The 25,802-nt window shown below is 35.0% G+C and overlaps 1 protein-coding gene and 2 pseudogenes across 4 annotated transcripts in view; all 3 read left to right on the top strand.

Annotated features, from left to right (window-relative positions):
• Positions 1-7,561: 7,561 nt before the first annotated feature.
• On the top strand, positions 7,562-8,642 carry LOC309801126 (olfactory receptor 6K2-like; annotated as a pseudogene). Its single transcript has one exon. The product of its transcript is annotated as an olfactory receptor 6K2-like (transcript).
• An 8,364-nt stretch (positions 8,643-17,006) lies between these two features.
• LOC309799217 (olfactory receptor 6K3-like) lies at positions 17,007-18,435 on the top strand (annotated as a pseudogene). The gene is made up of 2 exons: positions 17,007-17,012; positions 17,844-18,435. The product of its transcript is annotated as an olfactory receptor 6K3-like (transcript).
• A 6,858-nt stretch (positions 18,436-25,293) lies between these two features.
• The window catches only part of SPTA1 (spectrin alpha, erythrocytic 1), a gene marked incomplete at its 5' end in the record, with an annotated part of 76,554 nt that continues 76,045 nt past the window's right edge, over positions 25,294-25,802 (top strand). For both annotated transcript variants that reach the window (XM_082613441.1, XM_082613440.1), the window contains one exon: positions 25,294-25,530. In XM_082613441.1, coding sequence (XP_082469567.1) covers positions 25,294-25,530 — 237 coding nt within the window. The remainder of the gene's footprint in view (positions 25,531-25,802) is intronic.

The raw sequence follows: 25,802 nt of genomic DNA, 5'->3' as shown, positions 1-25,802 counted from the left end.
GAGGATTTACAGAGATGACAACAATAACAATTCTATTTCTGACTTTCTAGGGTCAGTGTAATTTTTTTTCTGTATCTATTGTCTTGTTTATTTGATTTTAATTTACTGTTACTTCAAAATTATTAATTGCATAAATGTTAATATAATACTAATAGGTATTACCTTTACTACTCAATACCTCTCTTTGATATCTAATCTGTCTTTACAATACTTTTAGTTTCCTTACGAAGCCCATGTAGTTCAGTGACAGTACATGATAACTCTCTGTGTTACTAAGGTGATTTATCTAAGCCCTTTCAATAAGTTACTGGACATTAAGAAGCAAGAATTCCTGGCACCCAGGCCATTGACTTTATCCCCCATCTTTGTTTCTTTTTCAGTCAGCTTTGCTGACATTTAAAATACATGTACTGGCTGGCTTACTTCACTTAGTATGATAATCTCTATGTCCAACCATGTTGCTGCAAATGGCATTATTTCATTCTTTTTAATGGCTGAGTAACAGTCTATTGTATGAATACACCACATCTTATTTATCCATTCATCTTTAGATGGATATTTAGGTTGCTTCCATGTCTTGGCTATGGTAAATAGAAAAGAATATATATATAAAGTGTGTATATATATATATATATATATATATATATATATATACATATATGTGTATATATATATATCTGACTCACTTTGTTGTACCCTGAAACTAACACACATTGTAAATCAACTATACTTCAATTAAAAAAAGAAAAAAATACATGTACTGATGTGATCTTCATGTGATGCTATCATGACTGGGACATCATGAACTGCATTTGGTATTGTGTTAACTACTATAAAAAAGCAGTTAGGAAGGTCAGATTCCTACCCATGGAAACTTACTATCCTATTTAGAATCAATACAAGAGAGCGTTAAAACATAATAAATGCATATATTTCCATCTAAAGTCAGTCAAATTTATTAATGATTTAATCCACCTCTCTAAAAATTGTTTATTTTTCCTTCCATGTTGTGCTAAAATATATACTTTGTATAATATTTTAAGATAATATATATGTGATATGATAATGAATATGTTAAAACAAAATTATGTACTCAAATTTATTTGTGTTTCCACAATATATTTAAAACCATCAGTTTAATTATGGTAAAATATTTCACTGATTGGACATACAAATTATTTTTCCATTTTGTTTCTCTATTGTTTGTTTCTCTATATTGTTTTTTTGACTATCACCATTCTTATAAATATGGCAATTATCATTTTCTTGCATAAAGTCCTTTCCATTTTCAAAAACTTCTGTTTCAAGATAAATTTCAAGAAATTGACATTAAAAGCAAATGTGCAAATATGTTTATAGCTCTTGGTAAAAATATTGCTTTTGTAAATGTTTGCACAAATAATGTATCAATGTAACACTTTTGATAAAACTTCAATAGTATGGTAACTGATGTATAGATTAAATGAAAGTCTAGTTATTCTGTGGATCATATCAATTCTATCATTGGCAAGCTGAAATTGCAGTACAATTATAATAAGAAATGATGATAATTTGAGTCTTTGGTCCCAATTCTTCACATCCCTGCAACAGATTTATAAATTCATAACTTTCCAATGAATGGATTCATGGTGGGTAGCATATACTTTCCTGACACACAGATTTGGATTGGGTTTTTCCTTTAATTGACTATTGAGATATCAATGAATGTTACAGGTATTGAATATGTTCCTTTGTAGTTAGTTAGATTTGCTTCAGATAGCTGCTTCCCTTTCATCCCTGGACCCATATGAAACCTTGTCTCTGAGAGTCACTGGTTCAGAGAACGAGAGACGTGTGGAGATGACCTGAACAAAACCTGCCTGAAGCCTGGTGCCTGGAGCCCAGAACCCAGAGCCCAGAGCCTGAAGTTGAGCATAGCTCATCCTATTGCAGCTGACTAACAGACTTATGTGTGTGAGGATAAATGATTATTGTTTTAAAATCAATGTGTGAAACACTTAATAAATTACTGTACTCTGCTGTGTGTGGGCTTTGTCTGACATTGTACCATCCTGAGATTGCAGAAATTTAATAACTAATGCTTCTTATCTGAATCTTAAGATATTCTTTTGAGTTGTAGGTATTTTAGAACTGTATTGTTAAAAATCTTTTAAAATAATTCTACCATTTCCAGAAAGATTACCTGCATTAGATGTGTAGTTATTTAACCATGCTGCCTGTTCTTTTGTATGTTAAAGAACTTTTACACATTAAAGGGATTTGAGATCATTTAGAAATAGAGCAGGAGCTGAGTAGTGGAAAATAAAGAGATGCAAAGGAGTCATTCTTTGGACATTACATTCTCCTTCCTACATTTTTTCTTCATTGTGTGGGTGGCTTATAGTCACGTTGCACTTGATCTGTGCTTGAAAATAAAGTTATGGAATTAAAAAATCTTTCAAGGTAAAATGAAAGCTAAAAAACTCTTCAAACCATGTGGGAAAAAGAAATATGCACAACAGAATGAAGAATTTTAACAAGTAGAAAAGACAATTCTACATTTTTATTCTTGTTGCTTGTCATATGTACATAAGCAAAATGTTTTGGGTTAGTCCAAATGTGGCACAAAATTCTTATTAATTCTATGTGATATTCTTTAACTAGTAACTGTTGTATTAGGAAAATTTGTGAGAGTGTTTTTGTCTGAAATCATAATACCATTTATTACTGCATATTTATTTAACTTATTTTGACTAAGAAAAGTCATTACATTTAAAGAAATGAAGGAAATGGATTACATTTTATTAATCTTTTTTATTCTCAGAAAGTTTAGTGAATAAATGAATGAAAATGGAAACAATCTTAATAGGAGTAACATACAAAACTATTGATTTGGTTTAACTTTTGGGGCACTGTCCTGCCTGTCATTTCTCTTCCCTGACATTTATGCACAAAAAAAGAGGCAAAACAGGGAAAAATCAACAGGATTAGCTAAAACACTGGCTACAAAATTCAATATGGAACTAATAGGTGGAGCATACGGAAGGCCAATTATTTTTCCTAAATTTGGCTGAATGTCTTAGAAATTAGTAAGTAGATGTAAGCACAGATCACTCTTTTTATTGTTCCACAAATCTCCTCCCCTCTACTGCATTAACATTCTTCAAATCTGACTCTTGGAATTTCAGCTTTTGATTTAGTTAAAGCTAATCCAATCAGAAGTGCCATAGAAAAGGAAGTTAATAAAAAACAAACATTTATTTCAATGACTCAAGTTCCTGGATTTTCTCATTTTTCCTGGATTGGAGTTGCCTCAGATTGGGGTTCTCCTAATTACAGGCCTGAACTTTTTTCCTGATTGGAACCGTTATGTGAATGATTGTTTTCCTACTTATCTTAACTCACTTGTGTAGAATTCCCAAACGTCCATCTTCTCTTTCTAGTTAGGCTTAGGAAAAGATATACTTGTACACACAAAGGTGTGGGAGAGAGGGAGAGAGCTCTAAAGGAAAGTCAGATCTTTTTAATCTCTAACTGATGAAGGAAATATAGTTTAGATGGAGAGCTCAGAGTAGAAACATAGCAGAAGAGAAAAAGATGCTTGTCTCTTGTCTCAGTGGCTTTACATTGTTGACCACATCAGGGTAGAGAAAGATAGAGTCTTCACCCATGTTCATTCCAACTTTGGAACCCAAGAGCAACAAGGTCAGTAACTTAACTAATTTTGGGGAATGGTAGATATCCAGAGAAAGAAAAATACTCACACATGACAATAGAGAGCCCTAGTATGAATATAGATACTGTGAGTAACTGTTGGGAAGGCTGGGCAAGGGGAAATCAGGAAAGATTTTTATAAGGCAAGTTAGTACAAAGAAAAATGATTTCACTTACTAAATTTCCCAAGAAATGGGTGGGATACAAAGGAGTCAAAGCTCATGGGATGGCTTTAAAACAACAAATGAGCATTGTGATTGATTTCTGAAATGTTTCAGGAATCAGTGTTTCAGGAATCAAGTGAGATTTCCAGTTTACTGTTAGGCATTAACGTCATTGACAATTGTACTAGACATAACTTTACTGAGCTTTGGATAAAGATAGAGTGTTCACTGGGGAAAGTCTAATAGTTTTTCTTTTTGGTTTCAATTTTCCTTACCTTTTCTTTGGCTAGGCCACATCTCTTCAATAGAATAGGGAATTAGACCTGGGTCTGCTGAGGGGCACTTTCTTGAACTAGTAGACCAGTTTAGTTCATAGGATCATAGTCACAAGATGTGGTGACTACTACTGAGGACATCAAGACTTATGGGAAAGATCAGATATGCATATGAAAAATCAAGAACACTTAAAAGGGAAAATTATCTTAAGAGGAAAAGATATATAGATATATAACTATTACAGGAAATAGAGTGATTAGAGATGTGGGATTAGCTTGTTAAAACTAGAAAAGACACATGTAGAATTTGGTTAGTTTAAAAAGGAGGCAGGTTGGGAGACTAGGATTGACATATATACACTAATATGTATAAAATGGATAACTAATAAGAACCTGCTGTATAAAAAAAATAAATAAAATTTAAAAAATTTAAAAAATATATACATATATAAAGGAGGCAGAGCTTGGAAAGAACAAGAGGATATTTCAGGCAGGAAAGATTTCTTTCAGGAATATTCAGAGACCAGAAAATGAAAGTGACATGTTTGGATTAATAACAGGTTTACTAAACTGGATTGGTAATGAATAATTTTTACAGCAACAGTAGGTAAGATGGCTTTGTTTTCTGCTGAAATAACAAAAAATTCGTTTCAATGCAATATTAAAGAAAGACAATGTAGTTGGGAGTTTGATGGGACTTAGTCACATAATCAATGAACAAATATATCTATAGCTAATACAAATAATAGACCATTAATAAAGTGCCCTTTCCTAATGCACACACAACACAAGGTAATTAATCAATGACAGACGAAAAGGGAGCTTATTTTTTCCTATCTCAGTGATTAGAAATGTGTTATCCTAGAGGATTTGAGATTGTTTCCTTTTTAAAGAAGGGACAATTTAGAGGAAGAAAATGATGAGAATGTAAAACTTAAGTATAAGTGTGAAAGGGGAGTCACATGAGTAAACTGATGCTCTAGCAAGATTAATCTTGAGGGAATGGAGGCTTGTATGAGAAAAGTAAGACCCTAAGCAGAAACATTTGGAAATCCATTACAATAGTGTAGACATTATGACTAGACATTGAATTAGGGGTAAGACAATGGAAATAAAAGATATTGGTAATACAGCAAAAAAAAATAGTTAAGCAGACTTTGATGATTAATTAGGTTTGAGACATGATGGGACAATAAATGCAAAAATGTGTAAAGTTGATATATAGAAGAACAAAAATAAGAAAATCAGCAAGGGAAATTGGTTGCGTGTTGGGGGTAAGGATGGTGTGTTAATTTACTAGGTCTGCTATAACAAAGTATCAGACTGAATGGCTTGAACAAGAATTTATTTTCTCACAGTTCTGGAAGCTAGAAGTCTGAGATCAAGGTTTTGACAGAGTTGATTTCTTCCAAGGCCTTTCTCCTTGGCTTGTAGATGGCTGTCTTTCCTTGAATTTTCTTATGAGCCTCCTTCTGAAACTGTGTCCATATTTACTCCTCTTATGACACTGGTCATATCAGATTAGGGCCCAACCTAATAACCTCATTTTAATTTAATTATCTCTTTATAGATCCTATCTCCAAATACAGTCACATTTTGAGGTATCAGGGTTAGAATTCCAACATATGAATTTCAGGGGAAGGACCCAATTCACTCCATAACAGGTGGAGGTGGCAAATTTAGGTCAAGGTGATGCATCTAAGTGAGAGAGTCCTAAAGAAAATGTGGGGCTCAGGACTGAGATACAAAACAAGGAATTCTGGAGTCACATTAATTAATGAGAGTTGAAAACCTAAGGAGCTGATCAATAATCTTGAATAAATGAGTTATCTCTGAAGAAGGGAAGATGGAATGAGAAACAAAGAACAAAGATAGAATTTTGTGTTATTTCCATAAACTTGGGAGGTGGAAGACAGAATAGACAATGAGGTAAACCTGTATAATGTAGTGTGGAATAGGCAAAAGAAGGAAAGTCTTCCAAGGATTGGGTGATTGACCTTCAAAGGCTAGTGGCAACAAAGACAGAGGGAGGCCATTGAATTTTCAATGAGAAAGTCATTGGTATAATTTAAGAAAAGAGACATGGAAAGTTGAAAGGCAATTGATTCAAAGGGATTCAGGAGGGAATGAAGACAGTAAATACGTATTAACATGATAGGAAATAATGATGTTGATACAAAAGAGAGAAATAGTCTGAATAGAGATAGGACTTTCCTCTCAAGATAAGATTTGTGCATATTTGATAGCAGAAGAGAGGAAATCATTAAAGAAAGTAAAATAAATAGTTCTGAACAGAAGATAAAGGAATAGGACAATATATTAAAATGTGTTGTACTTAAACTGTATTCTACAGAACACTACAGCTCTCTCTGTCCACCCAACCACCCAGTATAATTATACTAGAAAAGCTTTGCATTTATTGCTTGACATAGTCAGTTTCCATCTATTATTTCTTTTGACTAAAGGCTTCTGGTACAAAATACATTTCAGCTCCATTTTCCTAGAAGATGGAGAAGGAAAAGAGAGATGAAAGAAAGGATGTGTTATTTAGAGGCAGAAAAAGGAAGAAGATGATGGAATTTATTAATGATGTTTGTCTTCATCATTAAAATATTCAATTAAATCATATGCTAAGAAAAAGATGAGAGGCTTCCCTGGTGGCACAGTGGTTAGGAATCCACCTGACGATGCGGGGGACACGGGTTTGTGCCCCGGTCTGGGAGGGCCCCACATGCCGCAGAGCGGCTGGGCCTGTGGGCCATGGCCGCTGAGCCTGCGTGTCTGGAGCCTGTGCTCCACAACGGGAGAGGCCACAGCGGTGAGGGGCCCGTGTACTGCAAAAAACAAACAAACAAACAAACAAAAGAATCAGATGAGGAACTGAGAGCTTATAAGGAAGAATTTTGAAACAGTTATGGGGAGATTGTTAGAAAATCAATATGACTTGAATATGGGCAAAAGCATCACCTTGCTATTTTTTCACTATCTCTTCTAGTTCTTTCTTTGTCTAAATGCAGTGGTTTTAAAATATGGTCCTCTGATCAGCAGGGTTAGCATTCCCTGGAAATCTGTTAGAAATGAAAATTCTTTGACCTTACCTCACACCTACTGAATTAGAAACTCTCAGTATGGGGACCCGTAATCTCAGTTTTAATGAGCCCTCCAAGTGATCCTGATGCATGCTGAATTTTGAGGATCATTGGTCTAAAATACTGGCTGTGTTTTCTGACTGTATTTTTTCCCCATACTCCAATTTTAGTTGTAAGCATCTATGGAATATGGAATATTCCTTCTTCTTCTACAGCCCCAATACAGGGATTTATTCAGATGCTGGCATTTGGTAAGTGTACTCACTCTATGACCAATAGTAAACATCTCCTAGAAGGCTTGAGTGCAGTAGGAATTGAAATCCTCATTTCTCACCTGGAGATGGAGAGCCCCAATCAAACCACTGCTCAGGAGTTTATCTTCTCTGCTTTCCCTTATTCCTGGGGAGATCCTGTCATCTGTTTTGTTCCACTGCTCTTCATTTATGCTTTCATTGTTGTTGGAAACCTAGTCATCATCACAGTGGTCCAGCTGAATACTCACCTCCACACTCCCATGTACTTTATTAGTGCCCTTTCTTTCCTGGAGATCTGGTAAACCACAGCTACCATACCAAAGGTGCTGTCTTGCCTGCTTAGTGAGAAGAGTATTTCCTTAAGCAGTTGTCTCCTGCAGATGTATTTCTTCCATTCCACAGGCATGAGTGAGGTTTTGTGGCTTTTGACTGCTACCTGGCCATCTGAAGCCCTCTTCATTATCCCACTATCATAACCCCTAAGCTATGTGCCTGGCTGACTTTAAGCTGCTGTATTTGTGGCTTTATCATGCCCCTCACTGAGATTGCCTGGATCTCCACACTACTATTTGTGGCTCTAATCACCTTGAGCATATCTTTTGTGACTTGCTCCCAGTGCCAAGTCTGGCCTGCCTAGACACACAAGACATCATCATGATGCAGGCAGTGGATGTTGTCCATGCAGTGGAGATCATTACAGGTGTGATGCTCATTTTCATGTCCTCTGTTGGTATTGTGGCTGTAATTCTATGTATTCTTTCAGCTGAGGGTCATTGCAAGGCATTTTCCACATGCGTCTCCAACCTCACTGGCTTTCTGGTTTTCTTTGGCAGTGTGGATCTCATGTACCTACACTTCTCTGCCACCTACTCCTTATTCTGGGATACAGTCATTGCTCTGGCCTTTGTAGTTTTGTCTCCCTTTTTTTAACCCCATTATCTATCTGAGGAATAAAGAGATAAAGGAAGCTATAAAAAAGCACATAAGTCAAGCTAACATTTTTCATAAGACCAGCGACCTCAAGTAAGATCTAGTAGTTGGGAGTCTATATAATTGTTGGAGCATTTTTATCCTCAACTCTCTGCAATACATCTTTTCCCATCAGCCTTTTGCTGAAACTGGTCTCCCAAAAGTCACCAAAAAACTAAATTCACTAATAACTGAACTCAATAGTTTCTTTCAACCTTTATTCAATTTGACATATTTTGGATTTGACTTTTCTGATTAATTTTTCTGCCACTCAATTTATTCAAGGTAAATTTAATTTGTGGAAATAATCTGGGTAAAAATTTACTAATTTTAACAGAGTCGAGACTTCTGTTTGTAAGGTATAGTAATTGAAAACCATCTTCATAAGACTAAGTTCTCTCCATGGTATTCCCAATGGATATACTTGAAGAATAACCCTAATTTCTAATTGAGTATTCATGCATTGATAAATAGCAGTCTAAATGTTTTTCAGCAGGTTCTATTACGAATCCCTTGTATGATTTATATCTTGGCAGTACTACACACTATTGATTCCATGTTTGTGTCAATAACAGACACTAAGCCCTGTGTCTACCTGTATTGAGCCTGTGTGTGTCAAGTTAGTGGAGGCTGTTTTGCTGAACCCCAAATCAACTTCATTAATATCAATGACCACTAGAAATGAGGAGATTGGATAGGGCTCTTTAAAACTGACAGAGAGAGAAACCCCATAAAAGGGTTGGTTGCAGTTCTGTGGTAGTTAAGGACTATCAGGCCAAGAAGGTCACAGAAGAATATTCTAAGTGCAATAAATAAACAAACAAAAATCTTGGTTCTAAAAATAAGTAAAGTAATATAACTAATCTATTCATTAGCTAATCAATATTTTTTCATGATAAATTGAAAAATGTAATCCTTGGTTTCACTATAATCAAATGTATTGTACTTATTAATTAAGCAATAATATCAATAAATATCTACCGATTAAATAAAACAATATCACCATACTGCATTCTGATTGTCCCAGACAACTGATCAACCATATTGGACAATAATGCTTCCCTTTCAATCTCTTCTCCCTTGGATTGCAGGATGTTGGACTCTTTATATTTTTTAATCTTATTTTGTTTGAGGACTCTTTCTCTTGTGGATTCTTCTCTTTATACATGCTTCATAAAAGGTGCTTTTCTCCAAGGCTCACACCTCATGGGGATGCAATAATAAAGCTGATTACTCTGCAAATGTTAGTAGATTTTCACTCTTCCCTAGCCCACCTACAGGAATCCTATGGTAGTCAGCCTCACTTCCCCACTAGTGTGCCATAGCCATGCCCTCATCCTCACCCTTAAGTCTTATGATACTTAAAAGTCAGATGCAAAGACAGAAGTAAAGGGAAATGTCTTATAAGAAGAGGATAATGTTATCTAATAAAGAATTCAGATAGAGAAGAGAGAAAATGTGAGAAAAATCATAGGTTGTGGGTGGAGAGGTCTTGGTAAAGGAAAGTCTTCAGAAAGTAGGTTTAGTGTAAGAAAATAAGGGAAGAGGGAAAAAGGGATACGAGAAGTGTTGCTGGGTTTAAATAGTGTATGTATTTTTAATGTTCTTCATAAAACATGAGGAATGAAATTACTGATAGATTATTTTAACTGTACTTTTTAAGTGCAATATTATTACAGAATTGATATACATAAATCTCCATATGAAAGGGTTGCACAGTTTTCTTATCTGTTTTGTCTGTTTTAAGATTTTGTAGTATATAATCAATTTCTCAATAAAAGTCTAATTAACAATCAAGTTAAGAAGAATAAAGGGAACTTTATTTGAGCCAAACTGAGCATTATAACCAGGGAGACAGGCTCTCAGAAAGCTCTGAGAACTGTTCCTCCTGTTAGAGGTCAAAGGCACAGTCAGATACATTTTTGAGACAAAGTATCATGCATCAAAATGACATATTGACATTTTACATAAAGTTCAACAAGGATACATAGTCCTGGTAAGCAGTTACAAAACAAGCATCAAGTCATCATGACTCCCTAGAGAGTTGGGAAAGAACAATATTTTTTTTAAGAAGTTACATTGCTAGGGTCAGAAGAAAGGAAAACAAACAAACAAACAAACAAAAACACCAAAACGATCTTTACGGTCCAGCAGACACTCCCATCTTTGAGAAGTTCTTTTTGATGTGTAATGCAGATACACACTGCACATTAAGGAGAGAGAGAGGGGGCCCAAATGGACACACAGAGAGAATTTTATGTTGAAAAGCTCTTGTCCTGCCTTAAAATATAAAATTTATTTATCACTTTCCTAGTCCCTCAAAATTTATCATTGTCCCTAAAAATGTATATAGCTGAAACTACCTTTTTACATCCATACTTTCTCACCTTCTCTCTGCTCTCCCAACTGAGACTACTTTATTTCTTAAAACTTAGATCTTATTGCTTTACTATGCTGCTTTAAAACGTTCTAAGATTAAATACGCCCTCACTCCAAATTGTGAATGTAATTTTCCTAGCTAACCTGTGTATCTGTGCATGCGTGCATGTGTTCATGTGTGTTGAATAAAGAAGATTCCAAACTGAGAGAAAAACAAAAGGAAAAGAAACAGCGTACAGCAGTGTCTGATGGTCAAAAATAAGGACACCATTCAGAGGGGAGATCACAGCGCTAATCTACTGGTGGAACTTCTTACAGTGATTTTTTTTTTAATTCACATTGCTGAGGGTTGAGCAGTGAGTTCTCTCACACTGCTTTCCACCCCACCAGCCTGCTTATTATATTTTATGATATTTTGGGGAGAATATATTAAATACATAAATAAATGAATGAAGGAATATATAATCACTTACTGAAAATCTTTCATAACTAATTAAGTATGTAATCTGAAGATGGCTATTTATGTTCATTGTTAATTATTTTCCATCATTTTTTTTAATATCAGAAATCTTATCTGCATGAACATATTGAACAATTAATTACTGAGCAAACTTTACATGTCAAGCAGTGTGGTAAGTTCTGGACAAAGATACAACCTCTACCTAAAAGAGTTTCCACTAAAGAATTGGAGAGGCTCATAAAAGTACAATATAAAAAGTAATAACAACAAAATTCATAAAATCATAGCAGGAGTAGTAACTGTGCTGGAAAATCAAGAAATAATTACAAAGAGAAATTGTATTTGTTCTGAGACATGAAAAATATTTATCATATACTTACCTTTGTTTTTTAATCTTTATTTATATACCTTTAGAACTCTACTTACATTTAATTTAGGAAGATATTTTGGTACAAACCAACATGGGCTTGAGGACTTGAGGCTGGTTTTAATAAGAACTATGGCCTATAAACCAAGTTTTCACTGGATTACCTCACTTAATCCTCATAACAAACTCATGCAGTTGATATTATCACATCCATTGTGCAGATCAAAAAAAAGAAAAAGAAAATTGAAGCAAACAGACTTTTTAAGTTCACATAGTTGGTTAATGATAGAGCAAGTGAAAAAAAAGTGAGTCCAGACTTCAAACTGGCATGCTTTTCTCACCACAGCAATACTTAATAGTATTGTCTCAGCATTACTGACTGTGCTGTTCTTAAACTCTCCTAATAAGCATATTTAACTTATTAATCCCTTTAAAAAATGAGAATAAATAATTATTTTGATTATAACTAACATTTATTTTCTCTATGTGCCGAGCACATAGTGTTTCACATCTCTTACTTTATTTAGTACTTACAATATGAGTCATCTCATCATTTCTAATTTGCAGTTGAAAATACTGAGACAAAGAGCAGGTAAGTAATTTACCCATAAAAGTAGCCGAACAAGGACAAGAATCCCAACACTCTGACTCCAGAGACAATGGGCAGTAACTTCTCTGAAGTTTCATTGTACTTTATCTGCACCGCTCTTATGACACTGCTTGCTTTCTACCTTGAATTATCATTAATACATCAGACTTGAAGTACTGTGTCATTGGTTCATATGTACATTGCTCCCTGTGCCTAGCACTAGGCTCTACATAATAATGACCTCAATAAATGACTATTGAATTGCTTCATGACTTCTGATTTTCTGTACTGTCACATCTATGAAGAGTGCAAAAATGAGGAGATGCTATGAGTTACCGTTCCGTTGCTGACATTATTTTGCTCTTGTTAACTTTCCTGCAGTTTGAATAATAGATTTTCAGAGGTTTGTCTATTGAAACAGAGCATCTAGATTCCTAGAAAAAGAGAGTGTTTGTTACTCTTTTAAATTCATTTACCTTAGGGCAAGTAGGTATGAACAATCTAAAACTTAATTGCAGGCTGAAGGTTTTAAAGTGTTGATCATTATACAGTTAGGAAACAATTTCTTAGATATTTTACTTATAAATTCAGAATTTATCCTCCCATCATTATTCTAACCTATTCACTTACAAATATTCATAGCCTGATGCAATTAACACCTTCACCACCTTTCCTCTGTAATATGAGTATTGTTACCTAATTATATCTTTTCCATCAGCCATAGGGACTTTGAGCTATCTCTGTCTTAGGCATTTCAAGATACTTGCTCTGTATGTAACAGCAACCTGAGAGGAATAGAAATGGTATATATCATAAAATTCTAAAGAGGGAATTACATGCCAACTCTGTACCAATTGCTGTTCTAGGCATTACATATAAAACTATTTTAAAAAGAGAAAAAAATCCTTGTACTCACAGAGTCTATATATGAAAGGATGGTGGACAATAATCTAAATAAAATGCAATTATATTTTAAATGGTAGTAAAAGATTGTAGGGAGAAAAAACAATAAGATACGGTTAGCAAATAAGGAGTTTTGGGGCTGGAATGTGATTAATTTTAAGTAGGGTAATCAGGAATGGCATCTCTCAGCAAGTATTATTTGAATTATGGCCAAAAGAAGTAAAAGAAAATAAGTTCTAGGCATGTGAATATTTCAAGGAAGAATGTTCTAGGTAGAGGGCATGGAAGTGCAAAGGCTCTAATGTAAGAGCATTCCAGGTGGCACGAGGATAGTGATTGGGGTGGGTGTAGAGACATAGATGATGAATCAGAAAAAGTTTTCTTGGGCCAGATTACATAAGAACTAAAAGACTATTGTAAAAGCTTTTGCTTTTCATTTGGAGTAAAGTGGGACCCATTGGAGGGTTTTTGGCAGAGAAGCAAAATTATTTCATTTACCTTTTAATAGGATTTATCTTAGTTTGGTGCTGAGGATAGACTGAAAGAGGGCAACGACAAAAGCAGACACTTTTGGAGGTTATGCAAAATCCAGGCAAGGGTTGATGGCTTCGGCCAGGGTTGCAGTATGAATGTTTTAAGAAGTAGTTGGTTCCAAAGGAGGCAACAACATACAGTGGAGAAAAGACAGCCTCTTCAATAAGTGGTGCTGGGAAAAATGGACAGCTACATGTAAAAGAATGAAATTAGAACACTCTCTACCACCATACCCAAAAATAAACTCAAAATAGATTAAAGACCTAAATGTAAGACCAAACACTATAAAACTCTTAGAGGAAAACATAGGCAGAACACTCTATGACATAAATCACAGCAAGATCATTTTTGACCCACCTCCTGAAGAAATTGAAATAAAAACAAAAATAAACAAATGGGACCTAATGAAACTTAAAAACTTTTACACAGCAAAGGAAACCATAAACAAGACCAAAAGACGAGCCTCAGAATGGGAGAAAATATTTGCAAAGGAAGCAACTAACAAAGGATTAATCTCCAAAATTTACAAGCAGCTCATGCAGCTCAATATCAAAAAAACAAACAACTCACTCCAAAAATGGGCAGAAGACCTAAATAGACATTTCTCCAAAGAAGATATACAGATTGCCAACAAAGACATGAAAGCATACTCAACATCATTAATCATTAGAGAAATAAGATATCATCTCACACCAGTCAGAATGGCCATCATCAAAAAATTTAGAAACAATAAATGCTGGAGAGAGTGTGGAGAAAAGGGAACCTGCTTGCACTGTTGGTGGGAATGTAAATTGATACAGCCACTGTGGAGAACAGTATGGAGGTTCCTTAAAAAACTAAAAATAGAACTACCATATGACCCAGCAATCCCACTACTGGGCATATAACCTGAGAAAACCATAATTCAAAAAGAGTCATGTACCACAATGTTCATTGTAGCACTATTTACAATAGCCAGGATGTGGAAGCAACTTAAATGTCCATCGACAGATGAATGGATAAAGAAGATGTGGCACATATATACAATGGAATATTGCTCAGACATAAAAAGAAACAAAACTGAGTTATTTGTAGTGAGGTGGATAGACCTAGAGTTTGTCATACATAGTGAAGTAAAAGAGAAGTGAGAGAATAGCATTGACGTATATACACTACCAAATCTAAAATAGATAGCTAGTGAGAAGCAGCTGCATAGCACAGGGAGATCAGCTCAGTACTGTGTGGCTACCAAGAGGGATGGGATAGGGAGAGTGGGAGGGAGGCTCAAAAGGGAGGGGATATGGGGATATATGTATACGTATAGCTGATTCATTTTTTTATACAGCAGAAACTAATACTACATTGTAAAGCAATTATACTCCAATAAAGATGTTTAAAAAAATAAAGTATCATACGTAAGGTAGATAGCTAGTGGGAAGCAGCCGCATAGCACAGGGAGATCAGCTCGGTGCTTTGTGACCGCCTGGAGGGGTGGGATAGGGAGGGTGGGAGGGAGACGCAAAAGGGAGGGGATATGGAAACATATGTATATGTATAACTGATTAAATTTGTTATAAGGCAAAAAATTAAAAAAAAATGTAATACCATTAAAAAAAAGTATATGGGAGGAAGTGCATAGGTTATATGCAAAAATAAATAAATAAATAAATAAAATAAACACACCTCCACACACACACACACACACTATTTTAAATTAAAAGGATGAATCATGTGGCCTGCCATTTCCAAATATTAAGTCGTACACCTATGAGTAGTAGGTTTAAAAGAGAGAAGATGGTAAATGAAATCAATGTATTTTTATGAGTTTTGTTTTTAAACCTAGGATTAAACCCAACATTAAAATAGGCTACATATAAAACCTTCTAACCTGGTGGAATTCCATGATACATTGCAGTGTCCTTTTCTCTGTACTAGCAAGAGAGCAATTCAGGATTTGGTTTCCTTTTGACAATTAGAATGAGAAGTCCATTTGGTCATTACATCTGAATCCTAAGAATCAGATTCCTTCAAATATCACCAGGCATCATGGGGCCCTTGACATTGCCTCGGCTCCTAAAACCTGAGTCCCTAAATTCATGACTCACAAACTACTATAATACCTCAAGACTATAGGGGACTCTCTCCAACTGTACCAAGAGTGCTGTTGTGACATTCCCAGGACTTTCAGTGGCCAAGGTGACTTCTCTCAGGTTCTGTTTGAAATAATTTCTGCCCAAAACATCCAGTGACCTCAAATCATATCACAATAAACTTTTAGGATATCTGTTATGTAAAGTGAAGAGACTCCTGAAGCAGTTATATTAGGTCTATTCTTGAGGAGAGGGATATAATTTATATTGTTTCTTTCTTTAAAATGTTATCTGTTGTCCAATAAGTAAGTACTAAAACTCTATATAATAAAGAAGTTGTAATTTTAAAAAAAAGTAGTTGCTTCTAGAAATATTGTGAAGGTATCACTAATTGATTTGCTTACTGATTGAATATGGGGTGTGAGAGAGGAGACAAGCTTGACTCCAAAGAATTTGGTCTAAAGAACTGGAAGAATGAAGGTTCCATTAAGTGGGAAAGGCATTTGTTTCATTTATATATTTATTCCCTATCTTCCAAAAAGTATTGGAGATCAAGTAGTCAAACACTCTTTCCAACTCCAATTACATATATCATTTTCTTTCTCCATGTTATTTGTTTGCTCCACATAGGACATGCCCACTGAGAAGAACTGAATTTATTGTGCTCATCTGCAGGAAAAAGGGAGATGACAAACTTTTTCTCACTTTTCAAAATTCAGGTCAAAGTTGCCATAGTTGTGAATTCAACTTGCTCAGCCATATGCTACTTACCTCTCCACTTTCAATACAATTCAGTTCTATTCATATATTTTTTATTATGTAAGTTTCAGGTGCAAAGCATTATAATTCAACATCTGTATATGCTACAAAGAGATCACCACCACAAGTCTAGTTACCATCCATCACCATTTTACCCTCTCACCAACTAACCCAATTAGCATTTAGTCTTCCCCTCTGCTAAACACTAATCTGTTTTCTGTATCTGTTTTTTTTGCTTTGTTGTGTTTGTTTTTTTAAGATTCTATGTATGAGTGAAATCATATATTATTTGTCTTTCTCTGTTTGACTCATTTCATTCAGCATAACACTTTCAAGTTTCCTTCACGTTGCTGCAAATGGCAGGATTTCATTTTTTTATGGCTTACTAATAATCCATTGTGTGTGTGTGTATGTGTGTGTGTGTATCACATCTTCTTTATCCATTTGTGCATCAATGGACACAGGTTGCTTCCATATCTTGGCTATTGTAGATAATGCTGCCATGAAGGTAGGGTTGCAAATATATTTTCAAATTAGAGTTTTTGTGCTCTTTGGTTAAATATCCAGGAGTGGAATAGCTGGGTCATGTACTAGTTCTATTCTTAATTTTTTGAGAAATCTCCATACTGTTTTCCATAGTGGTTGCACCAATTTACAGTCTCACCAACAGCGTACGAGGATGTCTCCTATATATGGGCTGTGTATGCCTTTCTATTGTGTTGGAGCCATGACTGCTTAAGTGTGCCGGTGGGCAAGGCTGCCTCCCCACATTCACACATGTTTACTGAGCACTTGTTCATGTAAAACACCTGATTAACATAGAGTATAAAAAGGAATTGGAGAAGCAGACAGGTACTGTATTATTAGCCATGATATAGGAAGTGCAAAATTAATTGCTATGGGAGTACCACAGAGAGAAAAATTTAATCTAACTAGAATAATTCATGGGAAGTATTATTTGAGCTGAACCCTGATTTATTCTTTATTCTGAGCAGGAGAGGGGCTGATATGGAGGAAAGAAGTGAAGGAAATATAAAGGGGACAATTCTGCTAATTATAAAGTTGTGTTCTTGGGTAACAGAGGCAATTGCCTATATAAGCTGAATCTTATGGTGTGGCTAGCTAGCTAGGAGAAATACAGCAATTTATGCATTTGGAATATTGGTTCTTTTTAAGTGATCTCTCTCATTCGACCATATTACACAGCACATGGAACATAGTAAGCTCTGACCAAATAATTGAATGAACAAATAAAAATATAATAAATGAATGAATTGATTATCCAATTACTACTTCCTTTTTTCTTTCTATTTTCCTTTTTCTGCCCCACATTGAGAAGATTTTAAGTAAAAATCAGAGAGCAGTGATTGAATTTATATTCACTGGATTTTTTTTTCATTTGCAGGAAGATGAACTCTTATTTTTATCTCTTGCTCCTAATTTACCTGTTCATCATCATTGGGACCCTTATGGTCTTCTTTTTCAATAAACTGGATTACCACCTCCACACTCCTATGTATTTCCTCATCAGTGTCCTGTCCTTCCTGGAGATCTGGTATACTACAACCGTCATCCACCAGATGCTCTCCAATCAAGTCAGTGAGCAGAAGACCATTTCTCTGACTAACTGCCTCCTGCATATGTATTTATTTTACTCTCTTGTCATTTCTGAGGTTTACAAGCTCACCACCATGGCTATGGACAGATACCTGGCTATCTGCAAGCCCTTCTATTACCCCACAATCATAACACGTCTGCCCTACACTCAGCTGACTGTAGGCTGTTGCTTCTGTGGCTTCTTCATGCCACTTCCTGAGATTGCTTGAATATCTACACTATTATTTTGTGGTCCAAATCAAATTCAAAATATCTTTTGCAACTTTGTTCTCATCCTGAATCTGACATGCATGAACACTGATAGATTATTTTAATCAAGGTTGTAGAAATTGTACATGCTGTGGAGATCATCATGGCTATACTGCTTGTGGTTTAGGGTTATGTTTGTATCATTGCAGTAATCCTACATTATCTGTTCTGTTGGATGAAACCAAAGGCCTTTTCTACATATGTTTCCCACCTTACTATTTTCTTGATATTGTTTTGGAAATGTAGCCTTTATATCCCTGTGCTTCTCTACTAAGGATTCCTTTCCCTGGGACACAGCCATTAGCCCACTCTTTGCAGTGTTATGGCCATCCTTTAACTCAATTATCTAGTCTAAGGAGTAAAGAGATCAAAGAAGCCATAAAAGTGCACACATGCTGATCTACTATCAAATAAGACAAAAGACATACCCATTAACAAAGTATATTTATGCCAGTATCTGTATTTATGTTTTCAGTGTGTTGCTGTTGTGTTTACTTTTTCTGTGCATTGACTCTAAGTGGGACATTTATCCATCCAATCTCTGTTCACTTAGGAAATGTTCTCAGAGGTTGATTAATCATAGAATACAAAGAAAATGGGGGCAAAGACTCACACAGTCCCGTCGTTTATTCTTTGAATCCAGAAGGACTCATAAAATTCTACCTCTGTCCTGACACTGTTGCAGCAAAAATAGAAATGAGACTTTTCTGATAAACAAGGAAAATAAGGAAATGATGAACAGGCTGGGGAAACAACATAAACAGGCCTGATAGAGTTAAGCAATCTTGGTTATTCTTTAGCTGTTACTACTAACAAACACTTGTAGCTAGACTTGTCCTTCACAAAACTGATTATTCTCTGACTCCATATGAATTACCCTTTGGACTTGGCATTTCTTCTCCTCTTACACTCCCTTGTAGCACTCTTCATTTCAGAAAGAAGGTCACAACCCATAACTTCAGTGACAACAGAACAGGTTGCTGAGCTGCCTGATGCCAGCTTTGGCCATGAATTTGCACAAGAAAAGAAATGCAAGACCTTCACTACTTTGATCCTTATCACCTATCCCAGACCATGAGCCCCACGTATAAAATATTTTCCAATTCTTCAAGGAGGGGGGCACAGTTCTTCAGGTGTTAGTCTACTGTGTCTTCCCTTTACCTGGCAAAGAAAATAAAAATCCTGTATATTTCTTATCTTCCAGTTCTCTGACTCTGTATTTTTATTTGGCATCGGTGCACAGGGAGCCAGATTTAGCAAAACATCTCCTGCTATAATTAGCTGAAACAAGAAAGAAACATTCTTTGTTTTGTGTTTCTATAACACATTTCTTGAGCTTCTACTTAGTATGGTTTTTATTCTATCTTGTGTCATGGCTTGCATGTCTTCTGTGAGCCCTCTAGTTTGTGAACTCTTTGAAAGTAGGTACCTTATTTTGTTCATCTCTATATTCCCCATGCCGGTTAGAATTCTTTGCCCAGAGGAATGCTCAATAATGGTTCACTAAAAGAGTAAATAAACAGAGGCATTCTTTGTCTCCTGACAAAACTATAATTTATAAAAAAGTTATGTTATAGAAAACTCAGGCTATTCACACATTCAACAGAGGATGGCAGGGGAGCCAGCGATAATGAATAAAGATAAGATACATAGTGTATTTACACTTAGAGTCATTTTTAATAGTGAAATGAAGCAATGTCACAGATAATCCACTTAAATTTCAATGACTGGCCTTTATTTACATGTTTAATAGGATTTTATTGATATCTTGGGAATCTAATCCCTTAAATATAAGAATTAAACTTCATAGTTTAGTCATGGTTATAAAGGAAATAATGTTTAGTCCTGGCTCCTACTTTCCTTTATTCTAATAAGAAATAATTTTTTTGGTTGTACTCTTTCTTCCCTGAGTAGAACCATGTCACCCAAAGTGCCATTTTTATAAAGTTTGTAAAGATTTAGGCTTATATGGTTTCCTTAAGGGTTGCTGTATTCAGAGATAATTATTACTGGATGGAAACGTTCAGCAATTTTATATAACATTTTCTAATGATACATTGCAAATCATTTTGTAAAAGATAAGCACTTCAGATTTCTGATTCAGAACAAAATATATGACTTGAAGTAAATGAAATATATGTGCTTGGTATTATTCATAACAATTAACATTCTTTTTTGTGTATATTTAAATAAAGTGCTTTTTAATCAACCATCTAAATTAAGTCATATAAAATTTTTCTGGAATAAGTAGCCTTGTCATTACTATTCCCATTATATACTTAATAAAATTTAAGCAAATTTCCAATATTCATCTGATTATAAAATGGTAGAATTGGGCTTTCCTGGTGGCGCAGTGGTTGAGAGTCCACCTGCCGATGCAGGGGACGCGGGTTCGTGCCCTGGTCCGGGAAGATCCCACATGCCGCAGAGCGGCTGGGCCCGTGAGCCATGGCCGCTGAGCCTGCGCATCCGGAGCCTGTAATCTGCAGTGGGAGAGGCCACAACAGTGAGAGGCCCGCGTACCACAATAATAATAATAATAATAATAATAATAATAATAATAATAATAATAAATAAAATTAAAAAAATAATAAAATGGTAGAATTGAGTCTTCAGACTAGATGGTTTCAGTTTCAAATCCAGTGCACTTTCCATTATCCCAAGGTCTTTTTCAATTATAATTACATAGTTTGTTTTTAAAGAAGACATCATGGGTTTTGTTTTTTCTTATTCAATGCAGTAATACCAAATAAATAAAACAGAAAAATAATAAAATAAGTAAGGAAGAGTGAGAGAAGATAATGGTAAGGGAAAAAAAGTTTTATTTTTTATTATAGGATTGTAAACTTTAATTATGTAATTTTCCTTATAGAGTTAAGGGACAAATAACTTTAGAGGCCCCAAAGAGATAAGAGTTAAAGTGGATACAGTTCACTGCAAAAAGGTCTTTCTGTTTTTTTGGATGACAATATTTAATATTTTAACCCATTTAGGAGACAACCATTTGAGACCTTTTAAAATGAGAACTAACTCTAGAGAAACAAAAATAAAATTTTAAAAATAAAATAATGATGACTTCTATTCCATGGGAAAACTTAGTTTTACATTAAAGTTAACATATTTTTCCTTGTTGGTAAATGGGCTGAGAAAGTTGAACTCCAAAATATCCACAGTAAGCGTATGAATTTTATTGTTGAAAATTGGGGAGACTTTAGAATTTGGGCATATAAAGCATCTCTTGGAGTTTCTGAGTCCAGGAAAAGAAGATCTGATAACTGAGAAGAGACTCAGGCAAGCTGGGCAGTGCTGATAAAACTAGTGTGTGAAGTACAGTTCTGCCTAGAGCTGATAACCATGATCAAATAAAACAGCTCTCCAAATTACTCCCACCCTGTAAAACTGAATATAAGACTTCTCTTTAATGAAGCTGTCTGTCATCAACTCATGCTTTCCCTGTAACCTCTTAGCACTCATTTATGTACATGGCTACATGCAATTTTAAAGATTATACATGATTCTAAACGTCCACAGTGTCTCTCATACATTCTTTACCTGTGTCCCCGGTACTCAAGGCCTCCATGTCCTCAGAGCCAATAAGCATTCTTGGAAAACTATAATAGTGACAAGAAGGTCAGAGGTCCAAGTGTTAAGCTACCAGGGTTTAAGAGTTTTTCATCATGCCCTTCCATCAATCCCAAGGAGACACCCTGATACTTTTGTACTAATAATGGTAAACATGCTCAGAGACTGAAGAAACTCTGTCAATCTAAGGGGAGTGAGAAGATAGGGTGGGACTGAGTTTAAAGTCAGCAGCAGCCAGAGTGGCAGCCAGGGTATTCCACAGAAACTATTAGCATGAATCTCTCCTGGGTGCAAACTGAAAACTCAAAGAACACTTCTGTCTTGATGTATAAATTCTCTTCCTTGTCTCCTGTGCACTTTCACATTGATACCTGCTCTAGTGACTATTGTTCTGGTCCACTTTTATTCTATTTCATGATGACCAATCCTGCTAATTTGGTCCCAATATTTCTTTGGTTACAATGCTCTATCACATGGTTGACACTCTTGGTGAGAAGATCCTGGAATAAGTCAACCAGAATTATTGGTGGACTAAGAGAAGATTGACTAAAACAGATGAGTGGCATTATGGTCACACTTACATGAATTTTATCCTTTGTTTAAATACTTACAAACCAAACAACCTCTGAGACTACCTCTCAGAGACTACTTTTGTTTTCCCATATAAAAATGAGGTTGATAATATCTGCTTCACAGAATCTTCTAAAGAGTAGAAATTAATGTAAATTAATCATGTCAATATATAAATTAAGACACAGTAGATTAGAATTGATTCTTATCTCTTGGACAAAGATTAAAAATGTATTTCCTCCCTAACCAACTCCAGTCAGAGTTTCCCTTGTTCATGTGATATAATGCATTCTCTAAGATTTGTGTTCATGCCTTTAGCACCCAAATTTGATTTTAATATAAAGAAACTATGTGAAAAAGTAAATATTATACTTTCCAGAAGAGAATTTAAAGTTCTCTCAATTTCATTGGGTGAGATGATCCAGGAAGAAAGGAAACTAGAAATGTAGAACCTTGATCTACCCTAGTAGACCATGAAAGCTAGATTATTCAAATTGGATTTATATTGGAATGAAGTTTGGCATGGATAAACCCACTGTTTTTTAGGAGGGTCTGAAACCAACCCACTATTTTCTTTTGGTTTGTTTGTTTCATTTTTGTAAAGTTGCCTAAAAGAACTATATGTTTGGAGGATTTCTGTTTCTTTTCTCTCCATTAAAAATAATACATAAATTAGGATGACTTTTATTCTACAGTTTAGAACTCTGTCCAATTTTCAAATATTTTATGACTTCATTAGTTTGTCAAATGAAGTATCCTAATTTTTGTTTCACAAAATACAAATAAAAAAGCATATATCTTACTTCCTTTGCTCTTTTTATTTAAATGATTAAGGGTAAGGCTAAATCAGACTTTTAAAAACCTAATCTGTGAGGCAAAGAATAAAATTTTCTATTTTAACAAAGGCTCTACAGCAAGAATTAGGATGTCTTGTTGCTTAAAGTGCTAAAAATCTGTAGTTGGGTTTTGATGGAGTCGTTGATTTGCATTTCCTAGAGATAGGTTAGAACAAGAACATGTGTATGCCCTGAGTTCTTGTAATTCTTCACAGAGTGTGAAGAATGGGCATCCCAGAATTCCTTCCTGATTTACAATTCTCAGATATAAAATTTAAAACTAATCAAAGAAACAAAACACCATCTTAACACTGCCTCTATCTTACATCAATAACTGAGTTTTTTTCCTAATATTTCATCTAAAAAATTTGCTTTCATTTTTTTATAAAGTCCTGTTGAGAAACTTTGAGAGCCATAGTCCTTCAAGCCGCTGAGTCACCCAGCATCTGTGAAAGTTAGCAGCTGTCTCAGCTGAATCTGTCTCCTGAAGATAATGTAGATTGTAGCTGGCGGGATTCTGGCCCAAGTAAAGGGCTTTTTTTTTCTTTGTCTTGCCACATATGTAACGTTTCTCTCATCTCTATCTGAATTAGACTAGACAACTACATGTGAATTGTTTCTCTTCCTCTCCATTTGTCTCTCTCTCTCTCTCTGTCTCTCTCTGTCTCTCTCTGTCTTTTGGATACATTTTATTTTGACAGGTTCTTGACCTTTAGGAAAAGCGTAACACTTTCCAGAGGAAACCGTGAGTACAGAATTCTTTACAGTACAATTTGTCACCAATATAATTAGGAAAGCCGTCTCCTTTGACTTTTCTGTACTATCTTTGACAGGATCAGCAAGAATTGTTTCTTGATTCTTATGAAATAAAGAAGTTTAATTTTAACTATTTTTATGAATGTCTCACTTTAAACAATGACCTTGAGCTTTCGAGTATACAGCACCAAAATCTAGCAATGACCTGTTTACATGGGTTCACATGGAGAACAACCTAGTAACTTGGAGCAAAGTAACACACAGTAAAGGTTTGAGTCTCCATAGAAGGATTTAATTCTATAGCCAAACTTGTAAAGGTCATCCACAGAATAGCAATTATGTATAGCAGAAGGAGACTAAAATTTAAACTTTATATTGAATGTTTTCATTGCGGTAAGCTAGGAAAACTGTGCTTATATCCAGAGGAATGAAGGTGGACCCTATGGAGATTTTGCTGGATGTTGTCATATATAGGTTGGATTCACTATAGGAAAATAATATTTTATGTTGTTTGATAGTAATACAATGTTTTATATAACAAAAGCCAATTACCGAGATGCTAATAATTTGAAATTTGTGATAATTAGGTTGCAAATGTGTCAAACTTTTTGATTTGTAGTGTTTATAAATAAAGCAAATAAAAAAGTAAACAATATATTAGTTATATTTTTATGTAAGAAGAATTCAATCCTTTCAAACTTTGGGGAATATCATTCATCAAGTTAATTGCAAGCCATTTTTATTTATTCATTAAATTAAGTTCATCATTATCAGTACATTTTAACACCTCTTCAGCCTTTGAAAGCAATAAAATTATATTTTTTTTTTATCAATCTGTAAGTCTGTGATTTTGCTAATTTAAACTTGTCTTTGATTATTAGTCCAATAATAAGTAGTATCAAACTTTATTAAGTTTATTAAACTTATTAATGTTAGCATACACTTATGTGAAAAGTTGGAAAAATGTTCTGAATGATCAAGAATTATTAGCCCAGGTTGTAGCTGTATATGGTTAAAATTATATAAATGTACTACAGTCTTTCTAAAAACAGGCTTTTATAGGCTTAAAGATATCTGAACATAAGTTCAATATGAGTAAATGCCTTGAGACATATAAACGGACAGTATACTAGAGATCTGAGAACCAGCACTAGGTAGAAGCTTTTTAACTTGCAGGCTATGGAGAGTGGTGGGCCAAAGGTGCTGGAAACAGCAGAAGAGATCCAGGAGAGGCGTCAGGAGGTGTTGACCCGGTACCAGAGGTTCAAGGAACTGGTTGCTGAGAGGGGTCAGAAGCTTGAAGATTCCTATCACTACCAGGTTTTCATACGAGATGCAGATGACCTCGAGAAATGGATCATGGAGAAAATCAAGATTGCAGGCGATAAAAGCTATGAAGACCCAACTAACATACAGGTCATTTAGTTTCATTGGCTTCCCCAGAGTAGACTCTAAGATCTCTAGGGAGGGAAACATTCTCATAATGTAAGTGTGCATCTGGTAAACTGTAGAGTGATGATGTAACAGAAAGATTAGACTTTGGAGACTGTAATTCTGTCTTTAAATAGCACATATCTTCAACTCCTTAAGCCTCAATGTCTTATTTACAAAGGAAACTCATTCTAGATAATATTTTATAAACTCATTCTGAAGTTAACCCATGGGCAAAACACTGAGAATTCAAAGAA

The sequence above is a fragment of the Mesoplodon mirus genome (assembly GCF_964341445.2).
Source record: "Mesoplodon mirus genome assembly, chromosome: 3".
Classification (NCBI taxonomy): Eukaryota; Metazoa; Chordata; class Mammalia; order Artiodactyla; family Ziphiidae; genus Mesoplodon; species Mesoplodon mirus.
The sequence above is the reverse complement of the archived record's forward strand: the minus strand, read 5'-3'. Positions and strand labels throughout refer to the sequence as shown.